Source organism: Podarcis bocagei (assembly GCF_964188305.1).
Source record: "Podarcis bocagei genome assembly, chromosome: 10".
NCBI classification, from domain to species: Eukaryota; Metazoa; Chordata; class Lepidosauria; order Squamata; family Lacertidae; genus Podarcis; species Podarcis bocagei.
In genome coordinates this window covers 40,077,538-40,104,241 of record NC_138135.1, presented here as the reverse complement: position 1 = coordinate 40,104,241, position 26,704 = coordinate 40,077,538, and the positions used below count along the sequence as shown (strand labels likewise).

Here is a 26,704-nt window from a genome sequence, read left to right as displayed (position 1 = left end):
TATTTGCAGGGAAGCAGAGTGTATATCCTTCCTGTGGAAATAAGGTGCATGCAGGGGAAGTTTGGACAAATAAGGAGCAGTATGTAGCATTAAAGTCCTTTCCAGGGAAGGTGGTGGCAGGTTAAAGTCCAGTTAAGGAGTGTTGAGAATGTGGGATAACCAGCCTCATATAACCAACATGCTTGGTGCAATTAGTGCACAAAGGGGTTAAAACCTAGACAGCATCTTAAAAAGCAGAGACATCACCTTGCCAACAAAGGTCCGTATAGTTAAAGCCGTGGTTTTCCCAGTAGTGATGTATGGAACTGAGAGCTGGACCATAAAGAAGGCTGATCGCTGAAGAATTGATGCTTTTGAATTATGGTGCTGGAGGAGACTCTTGAGAGTCCCATGGACTGCAAGAAGGTCAAACATATCCATTCTGAAGGAAATCAGCCCTGAGTACCCACTGGAAGGACAGATCGTGAAGCTGAGGCTCCAATACTTTGGCCACCTCATGAGAAGAGAAGACTCCCTGGAAGAGACCCTGATGATGGGAAAGATTGAGGGCAAAAGAAGAATGGGACAACAGAGGACGAGATGGTTGGACAGTGTTCTCGAAGCTACAAACATGAGTCTGACGAAACTGCGGGAGGCAGTGGAAGACAGGAGTGCCTGGCATGCTCTGGTCCGTGGGGTCACGAAGAGTCGGACACGACTAAATGACTAAACAACAGCAAAACTGTTCTGCCAGGCTTAGCTATGTCACATTCTTTACCTTGGGATGAATTGGGTAGTCATGCCTGTTGTTGTACCCCAGTCCCAGACTACCTGTTAAGCTTAGCATGTAAAGAGGTTTGAGCAGCTTGCTCTAAGCTCAGGCTGCACAACAAACCACTTCATATACCTCGCTGTAGCTAAACTAAGTTTTACTGCCTGTGTGACTTTTTCTGAATGCTGTATGAAAAAGTACATGAATCTGACCTTTGGAGAGTTTGTAAGTAAGTAATTTACCAAAAAGCAGAAGCAGTAGTAACAACACTTAACCTGAACACCCCTCCATTTCCTGGGCTCCAAGTCACATAATCCAGAGCAATTGAAGTTTTTTTTTATTTAAAAAAACAACCTATTGTGCCAATCTGTGACCCATTATAGAATCAGTAAATGAAAGCTTTTAAAGTTAGTATGAGCACCGCTGTCTCTATTATACAATCAATCAATTAATCAATCAATCAATCAATCAATCAGTCAAAGCTGTAAAAGAAGTAGGTAATAGTTGCATCATTAAATATTGTAATGATACAAACTGCCACGAATTCTGGCCTTTTGCAACACCCCACACAAAATCCAAAAGAAACTTTGTAACTGGGTTTAAAATTGAAACGTTTGCCATGATCCATCTTTTTCACTCACCACCTCATCAATGGTTGAAAGCTAATCTGATTGTGTGCCAAGTGCTCTTTCATAGATGCACATTGCAGCAATTATGTGCCCAGGGCAAATATGGGTCATGTGAACTGGTTTTCCATTTTTCTCAGGGACAAAGCCCGCAACATGAACCTTGTGGTAGCTTTCATCTGCAGAAAGCCATCAGCAGGACACACCCTGGGCTACAGTCAGTGTATATTAAGTGTGATCCCTCCTATACTTGCACAATGCTTTTGTGTTCTTAATCCTGCAAGTTGGGTTTCCCTCTTCCCTCTGCTCAGGTTCACTAATTTCAACTCATTTCTAGATTTTTAAAACTCAGTGGGAAGATTCGATTTCCATCACCTCATCATTATATTCAGGGGGGGGGGGTGTTGGCAAACTTCACAGCAGGGCAGTTCATCTCAGAGGCATCTTAAACTGTTTGCAGTGGTGAGGAGGGGGGATGACATCAGTTAATATTAATAAATGGACAAGTCCCATTTGTATGCATATCAGCGAAGACGCTTGACATTGTTTACGGGTATAATACAGAGCTACATGCCTTCTTACTGCTGCCTGCTAGGCCTTAATTAGGTAGTCAATTCCAGCAGATAATTTAGAGTCCTACACAACATAAAATTGTATTGTCAATCACAGATATTCAGTTTGGGTGCTTAGCAAAACATGGTCTCTTCTGAGTGCTAAGCGAAAGCATGCACTTTCAAAAGAAGAACATTGTTAAATCCATGTTGAAACTGTTTGTAATGAAAGGTTGGCAAAGTCCCCCATCTCTTATTTGTTCCAAGCTAGTTCAGAGAATCCTTGCAAAAAAGCTTGGGTATTTTGGAGAGGCCAGGTCCACTCTGAATTCTTCCGTGACAACCTCAGCACTCAGGTCCTGCTTTTGGGTTTCCTATGGACATCTGGTTGGTGACTTAGAAGAGGTTTCTGGGACTAGATGGGCCACCAGACTAATCCAACAGGCTCTTCTTATGCTCTTAGGTTAAGAATGGCAGTAAAGAAAGTCCAATAATGATGATCTGTGGCCAGAACAAGGTAGTTTGGAGCTGCTAAAGCTAAGGCAAGGTTCAGCTATGTTCCATCACAGGCACAGTGGAAGGGTGTTCATAAATCCATTCCACTTTGCACATGCATCATTTTAATATTTCCAACCATGCAAACCAGCCCCGTCTTTATTTTTTCCTAGAACAAGATAGGCTCTTATGGCCAATCTGAGAGATTTAAGCCATGATTCAGCAAGGTAATTTGTCTTCTTTCAAAAGAATGAGTCACCCGGCCTTGAAGAATTAAGGGTTTAGCGAAGCCTTGCTTCTGGACTCGATCAAAAGACAAGTGACGTCAATAGCAGTCTTGCCATTTACTTCAATGAACCTGGGTGTGGGTTCTGTGTATTAAGCTGTTTGTACAAAAAAAACACCACCCACCTCCAAAACAACAGCAGGCTTTTATTCAGGGGTTGAGGAAGTCTCTGTGGGTAAAGTAAACAAGAACTCTCGCCTCTTGCAAAACAGTTTCTGCAAACCACAGGATGTGGACAGAGTTGTCCTCTTTCTAGCTCCATCATCATATTCTCTGTGCATACATTGAAAGCACATCCAATGTGCATTTGAAGCACACGACATCTCCCAAAGAATAATAGGAACCATATTTTCCCTACACAGAGGTCCAAGTCCCTACATCTAGATTCTTTGAGGGTAGCCATGTGATTTGAAATGTGAATTGGATGTGCCTAAATGTATGGCGTGGATCTGACCTTAATTTCACTGAAGTGCATGAAAGCTACCTGGCTTGCTTTCACTTGGCTCCCAGGAGGATCACAACAGCATGCTCCAGCAAATGTTTACTCAGAAGTAAACCAGAACACATTTAATGGGAATTACCAAGAAGGACATTTAAAATGGACAGACCCAGGAATTCTTTATTAAAGATATTTCAGAGATTCCAAAATAGTGATGGATTAGGTTCCCCAGGCACAATGTGGATTGAGTTTGGCTAATGTGGGTCATTTTGCATACAATGTTGAGTACTTTCCAGAATTCAGACTAGAGATGAATGGGCCCATTAAAGTCCAGCCCACCCCCATTTTCAGGAAGATTGGAACTAAATCCATCCTGTTCCATTTCCAGGTGGATATTTACAGGAAAATCCTTAAAAATCTGCCCAGAAACACATTTAGAATAAACATTTGCAAGGTGCTCCAAGTGGTCAACTTGCGTGGTACTCTAAGGGGTTGTATGCCATCTCTGTTCCCCTGCCCCAAATGGTTTGCTTTAAAACTGTGTATCCTGAGCCGATAGCATGACACATGGTGCTCCAGTGCATGGTTTCAGTGTGCGTGGCAGAAGTCCCCCAGGAGTGACGGGACATGACAGCATTCCCTCTATGTGTCTTGAAAACACATAGCTGCAAGGAGCCCCCAACACAAACTTTTCAAGCTGAAGTTGGCTAGATGCAGATATTTATTCTTTTTGTAATCTGCTCTGAAGTTTTGTTTTGTTTTGTTTTGTTTTGTTTAGAGTCAAGCAGTACCTTTTTTTTATGACATTCAGGGGCCAATGAACTTTAAAAAAGAAAAGAGGAAGGAGGTTTCACCATCAAAGTAGAGGCACCAGCATCATCTCTCTCTCTCTCTCTCCTTATTTAACTGTAATATTCTCAGCTGTTTCGTGCAGCAGAAATAGCAAGAGTCTGCAGTCACCATATCCTTCCATCACCCCACATTTTGAATGAAAGTATTTCATGATGGAGTCTTTCCAGATGCATGGCAGAGGCAGGGTGGAGAGACAGTGACTCCCCCTGGCCAGTGCCTTGCCTGCTCTTATATTCCGGGCCCAGGTGCCAAGGAACAGGCCAAGGAAGAAATTGGTATTGGGTTAAAATAGTCCACAAAATTTATTCATCACAGATGTAAGTAAGCTATGGCAAAGGCCTTGGGTATGTATCTGGAATCAACCAGTAGACTGGGTCGAGCAGCATCAAATCAGGGTGATCCTATCATGACTGCTGTTTGGATGGGTGCTATGGCCCATCAGCCCCCATGTCGGCTTCTGGACAGAAACACAACTTCCTGGACCCCTTTAGTGGGGTACCTAATAGTCTAAGGATCCAACCCAATGCCTTATCTGCCAAGAAGTTGTGGTGATTGCTACGAGGCAGGTGAAAACCTTCCAGCAGGCCCAAATTGTCTGCAAGAAAAATTCCTCACTGGTCCCAAATACAGCGACTGAGTATTCAAGGTGTGCTTATAAAACCAAACATATCAGTGGCCATCCAAAACAAAAAGGAGCCTGTACCTATATTGTACCATTAACCCCGTCTGAGTTAGCATGACAGTGATGAGTGGTACAGGCCTTTGTGAAACTTGGTGAAATACATGATTTATGAGGGCAGCCCAGTTAAAATGGAATGTCAATTGAATTCATTTGTTAATACAATTTCATGTACATGTAGAAAAATGACAAAAACATAATCAAGTGTCAGAAAGTCAGGGTAAAACAATATGCATCAAGAAATGTAACCAGGTAGAAGAGATCTCCTGTCTTTAACTTCACTGTCATTTAAACAGGGGAGAAAAGGCATGGCCTGAATGATAATAATCAAAACTCAGTTTGACATAGATGTGCAGTACGGGCACCTCCCCCCTTTTACGTGGGGGTTACATTCCAGGCGCATGAGCATAAGCAAAAATCGAATAAATGGGGAGCACCCTCTAAGCACATTTTAAACACCCTCTCTGCCAGTCTCTCTACAATCTGGACAAAAAATACTGTATCCAAAAATGTCAACAACTAGAATTAAAGCTCTGGAGCTGGGAGGAGACTGGAGGATGCGTGTAAAAGCGGGTAGCTGCTGCGGCAACGTCAAGGGAGTGCAAACACTGATGCAATGCTTGTGCGCACCTCACCACCATCTTGCGCTTCCTCCTTCAGACCCAGTATGCAGAAGCAACGCAGGCAGCTGGCGTTCAGCTGAGAGCCACTGCTTTAGCCAGCTGCCACCCCCCCTGCTCTCCAGAGACCCACTGGGTCATTTCAGCACCAGCTGCAAACCTTTTAGCTCACCCAGGCTTTTAAAAATACCTCTGTGTCTATGGATCTATTGTGTGTGTGTTTTTAGTTGTTAATAGTTTTTATTGTTTTCAGCATTGTAGTTTAATTGTTGTATTTGTTGTCTGAGCCACTCAGAAAAGTTCTCTGCCATGGGGGCAACTATGGGGTTAAACTAAATAAATGCCAGCCAAGCTCAGTTTTCTTTGTGATGTATGTGCACAACAGAAAGGATGAAGTATTCTGTGTCAGAGGCAGGACCAGTGCCATAGCACCAGTTATTTTCCACAGAGTCTGCTAAGAGGAATCGTGGCCAGTGTGGTGGTGTGAGTAGGGTGCCCTAGATCTCCTAGCTTCCCAACATTGTAGGTCGTTGCCACTTACCAAGAAGAGAAGCGGTGAGGTGCAGGAAGCTCAGTGTGGAGCAGTGCATGGCAGTGGAACTAGTCTGATGCTCCTGCGACCATGTGCTGCACCCATTTTTTAGCTGCTGCTGCTGCCCTTTCTCTATCACTAAACACACAGATTTGCACTGAACTATTCAACTAGAATTCAACTATGGTTTTCCCAGTAGTGATGTATGGAAGTGAGAGCTGGACCATAAAGAAGGCTGATCGCCGAAGAATTTATGCTTTTGAATTATGGTGCTGGAGGAGACTCTTGAGAGTCCCATGGACTGCAAGAAGATCAAACCTCTCCATTCTTAAGGAAATCAGCCCTGAGTGCTCACTGGAAGGACAGATCGTGAAGCTGAGGCTCCAATACTTTGGCCACCTCATGAGAAGAGAAGACTTCCTGGAAAAGACCCTGATGTTGGGAAAGATGGAAGGCACAAGGAGAAGGGGAGGACAAAGGACGAGATGGTTGGATAGTGTTCTCGAAGCTACCAGCATGAGTTTGACCAAACTGCGGGAGGCAGTGGAAGACCGAAGTGCCTGGCGTGCTCTGGTCCATGGGGTCACAAATAGTCAGACACGACTAAACGACTAAACGACAACAACAACATTCAACTAGAAAGTACCCAATTCTAATCTCCATAGATAAATGTATCCCATAGGTGTTCAAATGTTCAATGGAATATTTAGTCTGAGGCACTCTGACAACAATCCACCTATCTGGGTTTTCAGGCTTCCAGCATTAGCAAATAAACACCTATATGATTTTAAAGGCTCTTTTTTCTGTGTACATTTTGGTCCAATTGTTTTTTTTAGAATAGAGAAAGGATGGATAGATATAGATGTCTAAGCAGAACAACAGCACAAAAACTTTTCAAGTACTTTTTCTAGGCAGACATGCAGGTTTTTGTTAGCTCCAAGGGTGAGTAATATAATAAGTAATTAGTGTGATAACACATTAGCATAATGTTCCATATGGTGTTATTCTTGCATTTGAACATGACAATTATACTTCAATAAATTAAGTGTGGCTGGTCTGCCTTCCTCACCCAGCATGAAAATGCTGAAAATCTATTACAATTGAACTTACTGAAGTTCTATTGCAGATTGTGGCTTTTGGTTGTTGTAGTAATTTCAAGAATGTTTGGAAGCCTATTATAGACACACTCATTTGAGGTTTAAACTACTGTGTTTGCATGCCCTGAGAATTGTAGCTCAGCACCTATAACAAATGACAGCTCCCCGAATTCTTTGGGGGAAAGCATGATTGTGTAAAGTGGTGTGATAGGGCCACAGTTGCAGCAATAATCAAATTAACAGATCCATTAACTTCCTTGACTTTCTCGAGAATGGCACGTGATATCATTGGATCCCTTCTCTTCCCCAGCCTTTGCTGTCACCACAAAGCTGATTCTAATGATGGATTTGGTAATTTCTTCTTTTCCAGGTGGCTTGAGACCTCAGCTGAAGTCTCAACATGATGATACATTCTTTCCCCCCAGAATGCTTTCTCATTTGTCAGTGGCTGCAAGGCGTCTTATTAATCTAGAACAGAGATGTTGGTAGAAGCATCAAAGCTGGAAGACTTTTAGAGTGACACACTGAAAGGTAAAAGAGAAGGTTTTATTTGCCAAGCCTGCTTAGAGGAGCAGAAGTTTGCCTCTGCCAGCATGCCCTTGAACCATCCCAGACATACCCTCTTTGGAGCTCTAGTGATGTCAAAACTCTGGAGTCAGTTTGGCCAGGGATATGTAAGTTGCTGCAATGGCAGGAACAGGGGGTCCAACATTGGATGTCCTTCTCTGATGTCAGAGAAGAACCCCTGATCCACCCTATCAGACCCCCCCCCCCAAGTGTCCTTAGTCCCTATCCTCTAGGGACAGTCCCAGATTTACAGAAGCCATCTTAGTTTCTGATTTGATCCTGGGATATCCCATTTTTATTTATTTTTTATTTTATTTATTGAATTTATATACCCCCCTATACCCGGAGGTCTCAGGGAAGTTCACAGAAAATATTACAATATATGAAGTCAAAATAAGAATAATGACCCAATAACACCCCACACACACACACACAAAAAAAAGAGCCACAGTTTAAAAGGGTATAGGATGTCGGATGTCAGTCCGGTCAACCAAAGGCCTGGTTAAAAAGGAACTTTTTCGCCTGGTGCCTAAAGGTGTATAATGAATCCACCAGGCCAATTTCTCTGGGAAAGAAGTTCCTTAAGAATTTTTCCTCAAGACGACCCAATTTTCATCAGAAAAATGTTGGAGGGTAGGTCATATGGTCCCTGAGACACCTTCTAAGGGGCCACTAGACTGTAGCATCTCCTTTTACAGTTAGAAATTCTTGCAGTTTGCCAGTAATGTCCAAGTTTTACCAAATAACACAACACAGGGAAAGAATGCCTTTTCTCCCAGGCTGAAGACACTGCTGTTTCATAAACTGAAATCAGCTAAGCTACGGAGAATTTCGAATATTTCCTTTATATGAAGAACACAATGTATTTTCCTCATGAAAACTCGCATAATTAACATGCTTATGAATATGTTAGATGAAACGGGACTGCATTTATGCAGACATCACTGAGAATCACGCATCTTTTACAAGGCCTGTCATGACTCTGTTTTCGCACTCGGCTCACATGCTTCAGCGCGTCTTTAAATTATCTAGGGCACGTCACATGACACCTAAGTGTGAAACAAGCATTTTCTCCTCCCAGGACCATTATTTTCATTTTCAAAACACTAATTTGCAACAAATGGCAGGAGCAGAAAAGATGTGCAGCATCATGAGGTTTTGGCTCAGGCATTTTAATTTGGAAAGTGAGTTGAGAATAATGTTCAATGAGCTCTCATCACCCAAAGTGCAAGTAAAAGCTGTACAATGAGGAATTTAAAAAAAACTAAAAAGAAAGATGGCATGGGTATAATTTGTGCAGAGAGACGTTTGTTTGCATGTAGTCCTCCCAACTAAAGCTATCATTAACCTATACATTTATTAAGTGCCACTGCCTAAGGATGCCATTCAGCATTTGTAAGCAAATGTGGGGGTAATATGTACACAAGATCTATGAAAATAATAGCTCATAGCCAGAGATGAAAGGACACCATGACAGTCATGGAAAATTGAAACAAGGTCTAAACCTCTTCAGGGCATGTTATTGATATTTTGTAAGGGTTACATAAAGGGAAGCATGAAAGAGAAGTGTGGGAAAAGAGAATCCTAAATTGATACGGAACAATAAACCCTTTGGAAGGCAATAGAAGCTGCAGTTTGGATACGGCACAGACAATATGATCTATAGTAATTCAGTAATTAGATACATGAAAGCAAGAGAGGCCCATATAATTACATTTTGGAGGCAGTGAGGAAAACAATTGTTTGTCAGGGCTGATAGAGATTTTCATTGTCTCTCAATTACATAACTGTTTCTCATTTTTATTTCTGCAGCCTTGTAGCTACCTGAGTTATGAAGCCAAAGGAGCAGCTCTTGTCTACAGGGCTCAAAATTAAAGGACTCTGGTGAATAAACACTTCGGAAAGCAAGGAGAGGGAAAGAGCAGGAGAGATAATTTCCCGACTTTACTTGCAACATCAGTGCCAGTGGGATAAATTTAACTAGAAATAATAACAGCAAAGCATTGTTTGGAAATCTCTAAATATATGAAAGTAAATATATGAACTGATTTGCCAGCATCGCAACATCATAGCCAGGTAAGAAGAAGTAAGAATCCCAAGGGATCTATGAATCATTCATGCCCCCTACTCCCAAGGAGGTGGCTTTGAAGATTATTTAGAATGGGTTGATTATTCAAAGTAAAGCACAGCTTAGAGCATGGGTAGGCAAACTAAGGCCTGGGGGCCAGATCCGGCCCAATCGCCTTCTAGAATGTGTCCTTTTATTTAAAATGCATCTCTGGGTTATTTGTGAGGCCTGCCTGGTGTTTTTACATGAGTAGAATGTGTGCTTTTATTTAAAATGCATTTCCGGATTATTTGTGGGGCATAGGAATTCGTTCATTCGCCCCCCCCCAAAAAAAAATAGTCCGGCCCCCCACAAGGTCTGAGGGACAGTGGACTGGCCCCCTGCTGAAAAAGTTTGCTTAGAGGGTCTACTTTAAAGTGAAAACATCCACCCTCTCTGAAGGCTCACCTCTGTGCTCCTTGCCACTCCTTAATATTTTCCCTTCCCAATGCCAAAAACATAGTGCGGGGGATAGGGCATAGTGTGTGTTAGAACCACAGCATCATAGAGTTGGAAAGAATTCCAAGGATCCTCTAGTCTAACCCCCATGCAATGCAGGGATCTCCACAGCACAAGGGAGACCTCAAAGGATCACACTTTGGCTGCAATTAATGCACAGCTTTGAGGACTTCATTTTCTGCCAGAGATCACAGTGGTTGTCAAGCTCTCTGGTGGAAATGATAATCCATGCATCAGTTGCTGATGAGGAGGCAGTTCAATGGGACTCTCCTGCGTTGAGGAAGCCCCCCCCCCATCCCTTCTGCCTTCAGGGCTAGCAGCCCAGAAAGAGTGGCCACAGCAAAAGAAGAAGAAAAAGGCATTTACAAATGCATATAAATCATTCAGGGACTTCTTAATACTTAAAACAGTGATGCAGAGCTATGTGATAATAAGATTGTACCATCAGAGAAATGCACTAACAAATCAATCCTAAATCTCTGGCCATGCTCTTTTTACCGCAGCTGGTGCTCACAAGGAATAAATTGTTTTTATTCCAGCAGTGTGTATTTTGAGAAAGGTGATGCTATCAGTATGATAAAAATTACTGGATACAACTTGTCTAGAGCTGCTGCAGTTTTCTGACTCAGCTTTGGAGGAGAAATAAACTCCAAAAAAAGAGAATCCTCTCAAAATAACCTCCCCATTTCCCCTTCTGCCCACTACAAAAATTCTATGACCAATACAGCGAGAAAAATCCTTGTAAGACAGTGGCAATTGGCAATTATACCAGCTGTCAAAAGCTCCCTTCAGACACAGCACTAAGCCATGGCCTAGTATTCTGAGAACAAGCCTAGCTTCCACATACATGTACATGCATCCTGTCCCTTCTCCAGGGTGGGTGTGAGGAGTTCAGAAGCTTAGTGTTGTACATATCATAAACTGTGGTTAAGTGTGGCTAATGAAAACAAGCCAGTTTATAAACTATGGTTTGAAGTTGACTGGTTTTCACTAACTATAGTAGTTTCTTTGGTTTCAGACAACATGGCAGGTTCCAGTTTTTGTTTTGTTTTGTTGTTTTTAATGGAAGTGTGCCAGCTTATGAGGGGGACATGAGCCGGGGCAGTGGGTAGCCTAGCTCACACAACATTGCACATAATGGTTTAGCGTTCTATGTGGACCAACCCACAAAGCAGCTTCATAAGCTGTAGGATGTTTCCATTATGACAAAGATAATGGCATACAAATGAATTAAGGGAGGGAACATGGAAAATTGAAAAGAGGAAAAACAAACAAATGCAGCCTTCTTGTACGAAGGCTAGTCCATCATTTGCACCAAATGTGTCACTCGTTATTTGTATTGTATCCTCTTTATTAGCCTCTCCATTAAACGGATAATGAAAATCAGGTGCCAATGTGAACCTGCATTTATCTCAGATATGTCCTCTGCTGAGCAATTAGGGTGACTTTTTGGTAATTAGTTTTGATCTGTGATTTGAGGTCTGTTGCATATGCGAAACAGTTTCAACAGGCAGTCATAGAAGCAGTTGTAGCATTGCAGCAGGAGCATATGGGTGAATTAATTCTCTGTGAGAAAACCTGGAATCAATACTATCAGCCAGAAACATGTTGTGTCCTGTATTTCTTTCATTATCTCCAAATTGTGCTTTATGAACCCTGTGTGGCGAGATGGGAGGTCTAAGGGGGGGGGGGAGAATCATCCTGATGAGACAGGGAAGGAAGACAGAGAGAATTCTGCCAATATCTTTTTTTAAAGAGCAAGGAGTAATAGCTCCCTTTTTATTTTATGATTTTTGTTGGTAGGGATGAAAGACCTTGCTAGCCCCATAATGAATAAGATTTCAGCATATGTTTGGCAGAAGATGGGGTGGGGGTGGGGATCCTAGATAAAATACATATTTCAGTTCCTCTTTAGGCAGCAAAAAGATAAAACTTTCCAGAAGACGGCAAATGTTTGCCTTGAATTTATTTAATTTAAAAATAAAAATAAAATAGCTCCCACCACCCAAATTCAAAACAATCATTGAAGACCTCCTTCTTGTCAGCCTCACCTCCATTGCTCCGAAGCTTCTGTGTGTCAATTCACACAGGGGCTTGGGATGTGATTCCCAGTCAGCTGCAGCACTTTGGGATCCTTGTGAAACTCCTGGTATGCCTTTCAGCAGTGTTCCCCAACCTTGGGCCTCCAGCTGTTTTTGGACTACAACTCCCATCATCCCTCGCTAGCAAGACCAGTGGTCAAGGATGATGGGAATTGTAGTCCAAAAACAGCTGGAGGCCCAAGGTTGGGGAACACTGCCTTTCAGGGTCAGCCTATTGCATTTTTCTGCCTGAGCAAAGGATAAGATGGCTCTCATTCCATACAGAAGCCCACTAGCCTGCCAGTTGTATCATACCCAGCATGGTCAGAGTGTTAGACTAGGACAGGGTATCCCAAACTTGGGTCTCCAGCTGTTTTTGGACTACAATTTCCATCATCCATGACCACTGGTCCTGTTAGCTAGGGATGATGGGAGTTGTAGTCCCAACAAAAGCTGGAGACCCAATTTTGGGAAACCTTGGAGTCCAGGGTTCAAATCCCCAGTGAACCAAAAAACTCACTGGGTGATCTTGGGCTAGTTGCTGCCTCTCATAGAATCATAGAATCATAGAGTTGGAAGAGACCACAAGGGCCATCGAGTCCAACCCCCTGCCAAGCAGGAAACACCATCAGAGCACTCCTGACATATGGATGTCAAGCCTCTGCTTAAAGACCTCCAAAGAAGGAGACTCCACCACACTCCTTGGCAGCAAATTCCACTGTCGAACAGCTCTTACTGTCAGGAAGTTCTTCCTAATGTTTAGGTGGAATCTTCTTTCTTGTAGTTTGGATCCATTGCTCCGTGTCCGCTTCTCTGGAGCAGCAGAAAACAACCTTTCTCCCTCCTCTATGTGACATCCTTTTATATATTTGAACATGGCTATCATATCACCCCTTAACCTCCTCCTCTCCAGGCTGAACCTACCTCACAGGGTAGGTAGTGAGGATAAAATGGGGGGTGCGGAAGAACCATATACATCACTTTGAACCCCTTGGAAAATTTTGCAGCAGCAGCAGTAGTAGTAATAATGTTCTGGTGCCACAGGCCACCACACCTGAGGGAAGTAGATTAGCTGTGCAGAACAGGCCATGTGGCCCACAAAGCTTTGTACCCCAACACCTGAGGTGGACGCTTCATCCCTGCTGAATAATAGGACTGGGTCAGATTCCACAGTTATTTCCCACTCATTCCCTTAAGTCCCTTGGGATTCTACTGCTTAGCTCATAACTGGTATTCTCACTAGATTTTACACTTGCAATCCACGGAGGTAGCAATAGTTGCTGAGGCCTGAGCCAAAGTTTGTGTCCCTGCATGATGCAGAAGCCATTATCCATAAGGAAATACTGGGAAGGCTTTGCCAGGGAATATACACGCCCACACAAAAGTTGATTCAAACAGATCCTTCTTCCTTTCAAAACTAAGTTCTGGTTTTCATCTGCTTTTCTGTACTTTTCTGAAATCTGGCCATCATATGGTCCCGAGGAAAATATAGTGCAGGAAATGGCTTTTGAAATCAATTAACTACTAGGCCTGAAAACATTCAATATGCTTTCAAAGAGAAATCTCTCAGTTTGCTAATCCCACAAAAGAACAAGAACTGGCTAACAAGCCCTTGTCTGTACTCATACGCTGCAACATTCTACTGTCCCGAATTGTTAATTCTACACATTTTATACTATGAAAGTCACAAGAGAACCAAGGGTACCAAAACTACTGGGTTAATGCCTCAGTGTTTATAGACTTTCCGTCTCCATGAAGCAGCACAGAATCCTAGGACTGGACTGGGTGGAAAAGTAATCCAACTCCAAGCCCTTGGAAGGTGATCAGGGTTGTAATTTGGAGAATGGACACACCACTTTTTTATGCTAGCATTGTTTCTTACAGGAACAATGCCTATTTACCAGAAACAGGTAAGACAATATTCAGTGTGCAATCAATCAACTGTTTTTTGCAGGAGAAATTGTATAAGCAAAGGAATATAGAGATGAAAATAACTGATTCAACTCTAAACCATACAAAGCTGAAGAAATAATGAGCCACTGTCAAAATTGTAATTGTGCAGGGTATTTCATAACATGAAACTGTCTCATCCATTCAAATTGATGACCAGTTCAGGCTATAATTAGAAATCACACATGTTCTTTGTTGCACATGAATGTGCTGTGTGCTATGTTAATCTCTTTTGCTTTGCTTAACCACACAGTGACCAACTGATGTACAATCATAGAAAAAGAATGGTTGATTAAGCAGAAAATTCAAGAATCTAGTCTCCAAATTCTGTCTCCAATCCTATGCAATTTTGCTCATAATTACACCTCACTGTGTCTAATAGTGTTTAGCACCCCGTAATTGTGCATAGGATCGGAACCTTCGTCGCTCCCCACTTAACATATTTTTTCATCCATCCATCAAATTGAATTCATTAAATAGCTGTCTACTGCAGAATGGCTTTAGTCACTGAAATAATGATGAATGATCCATGCCAGTCATTTTCTTCTTCGTTGCTAATATTCAGAGCCATCAAGTGGGCTTTTGGTTAAGGCTTTGTGATGTTTTATAAAGGGACACGGTCATTCGCAACTAATGAATGAGCATTGGAACAATGTGGAAAGATTGAAATGGTGAAGTGATAATTAAAAGAATCTGAGGGTTCTAGAGAAGAAGCAGACTTCAGGGCAGGAGACTGATCAGGAGTGAGTGTGTGTGTGTGTGTGTGTGTGTGTGTGTGTGTGTGTGCTTTCAAAACCTCTGAGTCATTCTCTCTCTTAATATTTTTTTTAGTGAGCAAATGTCAGTGGAACACAGCATTTCAAAACTTACTAGTGCCTTTTGCCACTCATAAATAACAGCCTGCTATTACAAGGTAGTTATTTAGGACTGCGGGCAGCAAGGGCAGATGAGAAAGTTCTGTAATTGAATGGCATAGATCACTCTGCATGAAGCAAATAAGCTGCCCCCGATGTGCTCTTCTCCTTAATGAAAGCCTGTCGTCTGCGTCTTGAGAAAGGCATGTGCTCTCCTGTAAGGATAAAAAGGAAGAGCCAATGTCCCCAGGAGGCATCAAAGGACAGTTAAAGCAGTTTCCCAAACTTGGGTCTCCAGCTGTCGTTGGACTACAACTCCCATCATCCCTGACCACTGGTCCTACTAGTGCCCCACACTTTTGGCAGGGATTAGTTCCTGAGTGGAACCAATCTTTGCCAGGCTTGCATTTGGTGCCAAATTTAAAGGCACTAGATAAAACCACAGTTTGCCAAAGAACGATCAGGAATGCACTCTAAGGCTCCTACCTGTTCCATCTTTACCTGTCTGACACCTGATGGCATATATGGTATCAGGTGTGGGGTGAGTGGGCACGGCTTGGGCTGGCTAGACCTAATTAGGCACATGGTTCAGAACCTGCTCAATGCTGAGGAAAGGGAAATGATTTTCCCCCTTCACCCCAAAATGTTAGCTTCTTTGTGCAAGCTTCATAACAGAAAACATTAAGAAGGGTATTTGAGGAAATGATGTGGGTGAGTTTGCCTGCACTTGTGGTTGCTTGGTTACTTGGTGACACATGCCCATTTCTCACCAACAGCACTTCTTTCTTCTCCTTGGGTGTCAGGCTTTAGATTTATTAATACCCAGTCCTTCCTCCTTCCCTGCAGCCTTGATTGCCTTTATCTCCCCAGGACAATCTGCAAGTTGTTCCTGCCATCCTTGGTCATGCTGGCTCTTCAGTTTAGATAAGACCTTCAGATAGTTTCACGGCTGAATCTGACACATAAACAACTGCGTGGGATGTTAGAAGCACTGGAGCATGAGATAGCGAAAGCCCTTTTTACGCTTCTGATGTTAGTGCTTTGCCATGATCAATGAGAATTTGAAGGTGGGGAATGGAATCCTTGTTTGGATCACATGACCATTTTGTATACCTAAACAAAGAGAGAGTATGTGGTCTCTTATTGACAGCCATGGCGTCATAGGCCCTCCCTTGCTTCCTGCACCTGTCTTGATGTTTGAGGGGGTGTGGGAATGGGGGGGGGGTCATAATAATCCATGGTGGCTCCAGGGTCACCCATATCCACTGCCAGATTTGAGACAGCAAGAGGCACATAAAATATTGACACTTGTTGTACCTGCATGCACATACACACACACACACTCCTACCTATTACTTTTGGAAAGTTGATTTCTCACAACTTGAAATCCTGTTCAGCTCACAGTATTGGAGCCAAACTCTGTGTTCAGAAACACCACGTGGTCCACCTACCTACCTACCTACCACATTTATATCCCATCTTTCCTCCAGGGAGCTCATGGTGGCATACAAGGTTCTCTTCTTCCCCAGTGTATCCTCACAACAGCCCTGTGAGGTATTAGGATAAGAGATGGTGACTGGTCCAAGGTCACCCAGTGATGGCCGAGCAAAGGATTGAACCCTGTTCTTTCAGTTTCCAGTCCAATGCAAAAACCAGTACGCTGAACACCACCGCTTCAGAAAGCAAGTGGGGAACTGACTAGTAGAATGTTGTATGTTAAAAGCAAGTCTGTGGAAACCATAGCAGAGAGAAAAATAGCACAGGCTTCTGTGATTTGCTATATACAGTATGAACAGTATTCCATATATGTAAAATACAATCTTGCTTTAGGCACTGTTTGCTTAAAATCAGAATAGCTGTGCCATTCAACAATTCTAAGCATGTAGCTCAGCTTGTTTGATTTCATCATAAACTCTCAAGTTAGTGTGCTTGAGCTCTTTGCCTAAATGTCCTAGAATAGTGCACAATTTAATACTGAGCATATCTAATTGCATTTCAGCAACATTAATACTTCTGGCATAGACCAAGCCAAGTCAGAGAAATCCTAGAGTCGAAACAGGTCATTTTCTTGCCTGAAGGACTTCCTGACTTTTGCCTGTTTTCCATGAGATCATGACTGTGATCTAAATGCTGCTTCAGTCTGTGAATTGAATTTTCTTTTAATTTGAACATCTCTTATATTCATTTGTGGTTTCTTTGCCTTCATCAATCAATCCATTAGCCCAAGTAACTTCCTCTGCTTCCAGAAGATATCCCTGGATTATGTCATGATTCAATTCCCCACTGTCCTCACCAAGCTAATGTGTTTTCGCATGTGAGAAGGATCGCTTACACAGAGGAGTGAGATTCAGCCAGGAAGATATGACTTCCATCTGCCATAAGCCTGATTCCATTTGCAGAAATCAATCTCCTGCTGGATGGTTTTGAAGCCACGGTGCATGTGATAGCCAGGGCAATGGAGAGTGCAGTGATTTTCTGTCAGGATAAAAAGGGAGAGCAAATTTCTCCCTGCTATCAGAAAGCCAAGGTGACTTTCCTTTTTGGTTGCACAAAATCCAAAGTGGGGGAAGCCGAGTTCCATAAGATGGACTGAACCCAATAGAAACTTTGATTAGTTTTTCATTTAAAAAACCTGAGGGTCAGAGGAGTATGTGACTCTTGCTCCTGCTCCTACTTTCTGACTGAACAAAAAAGAGTTGAACATTTACTGTGTGCTTTGGAAAGTTTTCTGTTTGCTTTGTATTTAGACACCACTCAAGATATCATAACCAAATTTTTCATTATGGTTCCTTCGATTAAGGCACATGTTTTCATCTATGTTTGGATACAAGTGGATGCCATTTTGACGCAAGATGGCAAAAATTTACATTTTTTTTGTAGTGTTAACATATCTTCAATGTATACTCCTCTCCCCCCCTCCCTTCATAATGTATCCATGCTCTATTAATTGACTATCTGATGCTCTTAAGGTTTTAAGAAAACTAATTCCGAAGGACTAAAGCCAGTGCTTTTTTTCTGGGGGGACGCAGGAGTACGCATACCCCTAAACATTTTGTGAATCTAAGTTTGGTCTCATTAAGGGGCAGTATTTCGATATGAGTAGGAAAATGAGAGTACCCCTAAACATCTTTTTAAGAAAAAAGCACTGACTAAAGCATTTAACATGCTTCAGCTTCACACTGAAAAGGTGAGTTATTTTTTTAAAACACAAGCCTCTGTGGTCAGCAATATATCTTTTATAACATTATTCATTGCTTTTTCTAAAAATTCATGTTTTCTGGAAGACCAGGAGTGAAACAAGTGGAAATGGAAAACGAAATTGAATAGATGGAACCTCATTAAGCACAAAATTACTCAACAAAACCCATCCTGAATCAATTAATCACAGTGTATCATTACTTTAATTTTCTGATACTGCTACAATCAAAAGAGCAGCCATTTGCAGAGCTTTTTATATTAATAAATGCAAGTACATTTGTTTATAGCTATTGAAATACATAATTTTAGACACATTAATTAAATCCATTCAGCCTTCCTCTGCAAGCATTAAACTGAAAACTAAAGCAGCCAAAATTGGGTGAGCACAACAACAAAACCCATTTTGCTCATCATCCTTTTAATTCCCTTGCTTTTGAAAGAGAATGCTGAAAACAGGAAAGATGGAGGTGGGTAGACGCATTACGCAGAAGAGCAACAGTTTTAGGAATGAACATTCATGCTTTGAAATGGAACTCAGCAGTACATGAACTATGGAAGCCACAGAGTGACTGGGGAAACCCAGCCAGATGGGTGGGGTACAAAAAAGTTATCATTATCATTATCACATGGTCATATAACATGGGAAAACAATTAAGATACTAGTGGCAATCTCACTGGATTCCTTCTGTTTCTTCTCACAAGTAACAAAAACAAAGGCTCTCCTCCCTTTCTCCTGTGCTTGCTTCATCAGTGGAGGAAGGCACTGTGTCCACCACCAACTATGGATGAACTGATCTTGTGCTATACCCTGCATTGCCACACATGGACAGAGACAGTTGGGCTTTATAATTCTCACCCAACAATGGCCCCTTCATTCTGCTCATGGTGTCCACCCAACTGGGATGAATGTGAGGTGACTGCTGCTATTGAGGGCATAGTACAATCCCCCCCCCCCGCTGGATGTATAGATCAGGGGTGAGGTGCCTCCAGCCTGTGGACCTAAATGGGTCACCTGACTACTTTGGCCAAGCCACATGCACCTGCTGGTCACTGACATCATCAGGAATGGGCAGGTAAAAGGGCAGCTGGGCTGAGTCCAAAGGGGCTTCTGAAGAACCGACAATTGTCTGATATTCAAGAGGCTCTACACTTGAGCTTTCAGAAGTTTTGCACACCTGGCTTCTGAAGTGCTGAAGCTGGCTGATCTCTGGGACCTCAAAGCACAGTGCAGGTTTATTTGTGAACCTCTTGCAAAGAGCTCGGGATGCCACTTTGAAGTGTCAATGATCAGCTAATTGCCAGCTCTTCAAACCACAGTGTGCAACAATGGAGTTCTGCACAGCACTTTGACTTCCAAACAATCAGATGCTCTCTCCCCAAGGTTTCTTGCCTCTGCCTAGAGCGTTCTCCTGGAAACAGCTGCCCTAGGAAAGCTCTCAGAACTGGTGGTTGGGAGCTAGACAGGTGGAAACAGCCATCCCTCACAAGCAGAGTGAGTTACAAGAACCTGGTTCAGAGTTGGAATATACACAGAAGGGTTTAAAATTTGGAGTTAAGCCTTGTCCTGTGCTGCTTCTGCAAAGGGCACATGTAAAGGCTCATACATGATACCAAGAGTCCTTGCAAGCATGGGCCTCAGCCACACATTCAAACCTACACATTTAGTTTATGCACACCGAGAGGCACTGCAGATGAGCAAGCGTGCAGGCAGGCACCAAGCTTGCAGATATGATTCCTCCTCCCCGGTGCGCTTGTTGTTTGCATGTTCAGACACATGAGGCTTAGTTTATTTGCTCCGTGCAACAAGACGATTCAAGCAACAAAGTGATTCATTTTGCTTAATTTAAGGAGTTCATAACAGCACATATGCATACATATTGCTAATCATGATCAGGTATAAAAGAAGTATACAATATATTCCAGACAACTGATTGATTGAACTTTAAAGTTTTGATTCCCACAAACTTTAAAGCACTTTATAATTTGGAATTGAAAAACATGTGCCTACATCAGGTCTTTTAGCGTTTGCTCTATATGAAGTATTGTGAAACTGTGGCAATTGCCCATAAAAACATTGGTAAACAGTCTAATACTCTCATAGTAGCTTCTCATAAACTGTCATATTTCTCTTGTTGTGTATTTGCATGCAAGTTTAGGATGATAATTCAAACAATATTTATTTTAAAAGGTTGTGCACAGAAATTCTCAAGGATCATATTTTATAGTTGGATCTTAGTTGTCCTTTTCCTCTTATGGGGGAACAGCTGCAGAGCATTGATTAAATGGGGTATGTACATGTGTCTATGCAGTGTCTGTATTAACTCTGGACTATGTGATCTCCATCCTATTTTAGCTTCAAACCAAAAATGTTTACAGGGGAAATGTTTTCATATCATAAAAGAAAATCATAGCGGGGGAAATTTTCTGCCTCAAATATATTCAGTTGTGCATGTTGTATTCTGTGGTGCTGTGCAATTTATAGTGTTTAGAAGCTGTCTCCATCTGAATGGGAAATATTGGGTCTTGTTATCATAAAGACTACTGCAGACTGTTCCCAGGAGATTGACTCTCCTACATTCAAGAGAATGTGTATCTTCTGGAAATGTGCATGAATCAGAAGAGCCCTAAAGAGTGGGTGGAGTTGAGGAGCAAAGTGGTTTGTTGTTGTTTTTTACTGAGGCAGAGAAAGGACAATCATCCCATGTGGGCATAAAAGTAGTATGCAAAATGGACACAGGATACTGGAAAAACTCCATCTTCTTTAGCCAGCAATGAGCTCTGAACTGTGGCTGCATGAAACTGAAAAATAGATTTATGGGTGCAATCATTAACTGTGTAAGAGTTCCGATTCAATGGATTAATGTGTGTTGAATGTCTGCAAATGCATATAATTATATAACATGTGTGGATCTGGGTTTCTTATATTGATGGCCTGCTTTTGGACCCAAATGCTCTCAAAGGCAACAATTCCATTCCAAAGGCTTAGGGCACAATCCCAAAGGTCCCTGCAAAGGCATCCTGTGGTATTCAGAATATTTCTCCCTCTGAAGGCTTCTCCACACTTCTGCTGCTCCTATGTCTGGGCAATTTTCCACTTGCCCCATGCTTTCTAGGCATAAGTCTGAGCAGTTTTGTCTTTGCCCCACTGCTTTCCCCCAGAAAACTCACTCTTTAGCACTGGATCGGAGAAAATCCCCAGAAAACCCGACTGACGTTTGCTCTGATCCAGCAGTAAGCAGCAGGTTTTCCGGGGGGAGGTGATGGGGGCAAGCAGGAGTGTGGATGTACCCTGAGCAGAGTAGGAAGGCTACTCTCAGAGGAGGAGATCCATCCTTAGAAGCACACCCTCTTAGCCAGCATTGAAAATACTGGTGCTGGTGCTCCCCAAACTCTGGACCAATCCCCTGGTGTAGAACAGAAAGTGCCTCCTAGAGTGACTGGGGAAACCCAGTCAGATGGGTGGGATAATAATAAAATTATTATTGGTATTAGTATTGGTATTGTCCTGGAGAAAACCTCCTTAAAAGTGAATGCAGGGGGAGGCCAAAAGCAGGGAAAGAAAAGATGAAAATCCACTCTCCTTTCATCTTCTACCCTGCTAATGACAGAATGGCAGTGCTTGGGTATAGTTCCCTCTGATCTAGTAATATTGCTCTGCCTTCCATTTTGAAATGCATGATTGTAGTATATGCATGTGCATGCACACACACATGCATATATAGCCTTATTTTCACTTATTTATTGAATATTTTATTAAATTTATATCTTTCTCTTCCTACCAATGAAGCCAAGGGCAGCAACATTTACTGGAATATTTAATCACATAAAGCCAAGAAGGTTGCAGATTGTCAAAATATTATCCTTATTATGGTCAAGTTAATTCTTCGTTCAAATAAAAGTATGTCCATCCAGCAATCTGCAATGCAGTAATGTGAAACCATTCCCTGTTTCCTTTTTTTTTTTAAGTACTCTTCTCGGAAAAGAAAAAAACCCACTGTGATAGCCAGGGCATTAAACCGCAATCAAGATATGCAAATGCATCCCTAAATGTGATTTGCTTGGAAAGAGAAATTAATCTAAGCGTTGTCAAATAAACAGTGTGAAATATAGATAATTAAACACCAAATTAGCAGTTGTAGCCTCACGAGAAGGTTATGCAACTTAAAAGGTCCCCCATCTTGAGGCAGAATGTGGCCACCTAATATCAAAACACTGAGTGATGCACAACCCAGGCGAGCATCTCAAAACAACAGACTTAGTCAACTTTTGTAAGTTATTTTCCAAGAGTGTCAATAATATGAACAATATGCTGATAGGGTACGTTGCTCTGTTTGTCTATACAGATCATTGGGTTATTGCACAATATGAGATGCTGGAATGCAAACAGATTGACTTCAGTGCCAGACTAGGCTAATTCATACTGAGATGCTGAAACCATACATCCAAATAACACAGAAAAGTAGGTAGAATTAGCACAAAGACAGCTATCCCAATGTGCAGCACAAGAAATTGTTCCAATAATGCAGTAATGTAGTACATGTATTATGTAGTGGCAGAGAAAATATGGGAAACTTTTCTTGACAAAAACAGTCTTGCTTGCCAAATGGAGCACATGGGTTGCAGGCTCCCTCCAGCTTGGCCACACAGAGCTACACAGAGCCATGACTTTCTAGAGCAATAACCTGATGCCAGAATGACCTTAGGTGGCCCATTTTTGCATAGCACTGTGTACAGAAGCCCCAACAATCAGTGGCAGACTTTGGCACCTCAAATTTCAGTAGCACACTGTGATGCCAAAATCTGGTGTCCCCTTCGCCTCTCTCCTTCCATTGGACTTCATAATTGCAGCACCTGCTGCAGGATCCCAGAAGCTCCACATCCAAACCGGTCAAAGCTCAATGGACCACATTTTACACGCTTGCATAGCACACTGCCCAGTGCTTTGCTAGCCCCGACATCATTGTGAAGTCAGGTGACTGGTGAGCAGCTCCACCCACCCATCAAACTTGGCCCACAGGGTTTAAGGAAGATCAGACTCCAATTCACTGGTTGGATCCAGTTCCTCATGCCCAATATATCCAATCAAGCATGATGTTGTTTCTTAAATTAATACACCTGATGTGTTTGTGTATATTCATATATTTATCTGCCAAGTTGAAATGCCACATGGAGTCTAACTTCAAGTTGGGTATTGCAGTGTAAATTAAAAAATAAGACCATAGCAACAAACATTTGCTCCAGAGGGAGAGAGAAATCACTGATGTGAAAATGCAAACGGTTGATCCAGTGCTAATTATTGCCTTTATATAACAGTTTGTTGTGGTTCTGTTGAAGGTGTTTCTGAATAAAACAAGATATGATAATGACACCAGGGATCGGGTCCCCCGTAGGGATAGCAACATTACCCAGTAATACTGACAGCATGTTCTGTTACCATTACTAAGGAAGATAATGCCTATCAAAACTTATGAGTAACATGTCAAAAGACATGACTCCCTTCAGGGAAAATTTTTAATTAAGAGAAAAATATTAGATAGCTTTGAAATCCTGCGATGGGCAACCTTTGCTCCCTTACTACTTACCTTCAGTCATGTTGAATATAAATATGGCAATTAGACCCCTTTATAAACAAATGTCAGGAGTATCCTACCTGCTAGTGGTTGACTGCAATGCTGTCCTTTAGGGGCTCCAGCCCACAAAAGGACACATGGACCTTCTGTCTCTGAGCCCAAACTGGCTGTGTATGTCCCTTTCCCTCCAAGGCCTGCCACATTCTAGAACAAAACAAAGCAGAACAAAAAACGCAATCAAAATACATTTTGGTAAATGTCAGAAACTCTGTGAATGTTGGCATTTCCTGATAATTCTAACATTTCAGGAAGCCAGTAGGACATGCTGACTTTCACTGGGAAATTTCTCCGCTCTCCCAAATGCCTTTTGCTAATGTTCAACTTCCACCCCAAAGTCGAATGATGATATTTTGTGTGGTCGTTGGGTAATGTCCAAAACACACCTTATGACACAAGCCTTTCTGACTGTGTTGCACGTCTCTAGCAACCCTTTTACTCAGCTAGTCCCAGTCTTAAGATTAAAGCAACACCAAGAAAATGTATGTTTTACAAATGAGACATGCAGGAAAACATTGCTCCTGTTCAGGGTTTCATACACATTGTAAATTTTAGTCGCAGTGTCTAAACCCGATGCAAAACCTTATGAATTACTGTGTTACTGAAATGTTTTGGAACAGAAAGGTTAAGCCAGTTTGAGCTTTAGATGAGAGGTGCTTCCTTCTGCTTCCTAAGGAATATTTCGCAGTGAGCCGGGAGAGGGGAGGGGGGCTTGGGAAGAAGGGAGAGAATTGGCATCACTCTGAGAAGGTCATCTAAATAAATCATCACTAATGAGGCATCTGCCATTTAGAATAAAGCATCATTGCCTTGTCGCTGTGCAATTTCTTACTAAATTAGTTTCCACATATGGCATCAGGTCCAATCTTTTCCTGCCATCGTTGATGCTTTGCGATCACAAAACAGGGCTATCTATGGAAACAAGGCTGTGGGCATCAGTAAACAGATAAGGGCTGTGTCTCAATAGAAAGCATTTGGGAAAGCACTCCTCTCTCTGCATTCTCCCCATCCTTCATGACTCCCTTCCATATAAATATGCAATCAGCTGCACTCCCACCCTCACCTCCCCAGGGTGCAGAGAGCGTGTATTTGCTACTACTGCTTTGTCACACTTAGGAAGTGAGAGGGGCTTGGACTGATTACAGGGCTCCCTGCTTCTTTTGATGTCGTGGGTCAAGTAGGAAGAAATTAATGCAGCCCCAGGGACACTCTTGCTCTCCTGGTCAATTGCCCCTTGTCCTGCCATATTTTGCCAGGAGTACAAAACTAAATTCTCTACAAACATTGGAACAGGGAGGAATGAGAATTTGTTGTATGCACTTCTTTCTCTCTTTTTTTAACAGAGGCATGATTTAGGGTACATTTTGCTTTGGCTCTGCATTACACAATTTTTTAAACACACACACATACAGAGAGAGAGACAGACAGAGGCAGAGAGAGAGAGAGAGGTGACACAGCTGAACTCTAAACACAGGCTAAGTAATAACAAAGTGGCTTTTTTATTACCTAATACGACATAGATTCCCCTAGGAATAGGTGTGTGGCCTCCAGGAACTCAGCAAACCTAGGGTAAATATGCCTCACTGCTGTGTGGTTCAGAGATCCTTATTATCAGTGTAAAAAAGAAAAATGAAAAGGTCAGGGGCTTTGAATTAAATGTTTGTTTAGGCATGTCTATCCAGGCATGCAGAAGCTGGCATGTTTTAATCTCTTTCACTATTCATTTTAATTATTTTTAAATATTTTAGTTGTTTTAAACTGTTTTTATTGATCATTTTAATACTTGTTACCGGCTTTACTACCATCAAGTGCCATGTAAATTTTGTTAGATAACAAAAATACCAATTTCCAGTTTCTATCAGATCCCACTCATCCTTAAATTCCCTAACCTGGCCCCACCCTTGAAGCTTTTAAGCCGGGGACACTCAATGCATTGCCACCCAGGTGTTATTAAGAGTCCAACTCCCATCAGCTTCAGCCAGCCTAGTTAATGGCCAGCAGTTGTAGTCCACCAGCATTGAAGGAGCTTGCTATGGTGTGCTCCACCCAGTCTATAATTGGGAATGTGGCATAAATAGCTTATTCCACAGTCCCTGTCTTTTGTGGGCATGAGGATGCAGCCATCATTATCCCAGTACATATATCTGAAGTTTTGGAATGGCTGTAACCTACTTCTAGGGCTATTTGATTTCTCTGCTCTCTGGCTCATAGCAGACTTCACTGGAGGTTCTGTGGGAAGTGTTGATGCTGACAAACCTTTGTAGATACAATTACATGGATGGTCCCAGCCAATCAGGGATTACATAGTGAATAGCACAAAGCCACAATGCTACCGTATGTAGCCAATTTTTTTGCCTTATGACATCATTGCAAATAAACAAAAGCAACTGAGAGAGAAGATAATCGCTGGGAATACTCCCAAATAGGAGGTGCTTTTTGACCATGACACATGTTCACAAAACACTTTCAATTATTTCAACTCAGCCATTGATCTCCCCACCAACAGCACCAATCAGGAAGGCATGTAAACATATCACAGTTTGCTCTCTGATTAACTATTAGACTACACCTGACTGATACCGTATTTTTCGCCCCATAAGACGCACTTTTTCCCCTCCAAAAATGAAGGGAAAATCTGGGTGCGTCTTATGGGGCGAATGCAGGCTTTCGCTGAAGCTTGAAGAGCGAGAGGGGTCGGTGCGCACCGACCCCTCTCGCTCTCCAGGCTTCAGGAAGATATCCGCCGCCCAGGCAGCCCTGTGGGAGGTCCCACAGGGTTGCCTAGGCTGCGGATAGCAGCCTGCTTCTCGGAGCGTCGGGCGCCCTGAAGGCAGAGCGCCCGACGCTTCGGGAACCATTCCGCAGCCCAGGCAGCCCTGTGGGAGGTCCCACAGGGCTGCCTAGGCTGCGGATAGCAGCCTGCTTCTCGCAGC

The 26,704-nt window shown here is 42.4% G+C and overlaps 1 protein-coding gene and 1 long non-coding RNA gene across 11 annotated transcripts in view; one reads left to right on the top strand and one right to left on the bottom strand.

The window, feature by feature from the left end:
* LOC308596132 (uncharacterized protein) overlaps positions 1–26,704 on the bottom strand; it is a 270,729-nt gene that overhangs the window by 97,992 nt on the left and 146,033 nt on the right. For all 5 annotated transcript variants that reach the window (XR_014012332.1, XR_014012333.1, XR_014012334.1 and 2 more), the window contains one exon: positions 23,795–23,918. Coding sequence is in view for 2 of the 5 variants with exons in the window: in XM_081210967.1 (XP_081067093.1) it covers positions 23,795–23,918 (124 nt within the window). In the remaining 3 variants the exon portion in view is untranslated. The remainder of the gene's footprint in view (positions 1–23,794; positions 23,919–26,704) is intronic.
* LOC308596139 overlaps positions 1–26,704 on the top strand; it is a 231,686-nt gene that overhangs the window by 188,701 nt on the left and 16,281 nt on the right. For all 6 annotated transcript variants that reach the window (XR_014012350.1, XR_014012351.1, XR_014012352.1 and 3 more), the window contains 3 exons: positions 7,299–7,459; positions 9,308–9,571; positions 22,488–22,603. This is a non-coding gene — a long non-coding RNA (uncharacterized lncRNA). The remainder of the gene's footprint in view (positions 1–7,298; positions 7,460–9,307; positions 9,572–22,487; positions 22,604–26,704) is intronic.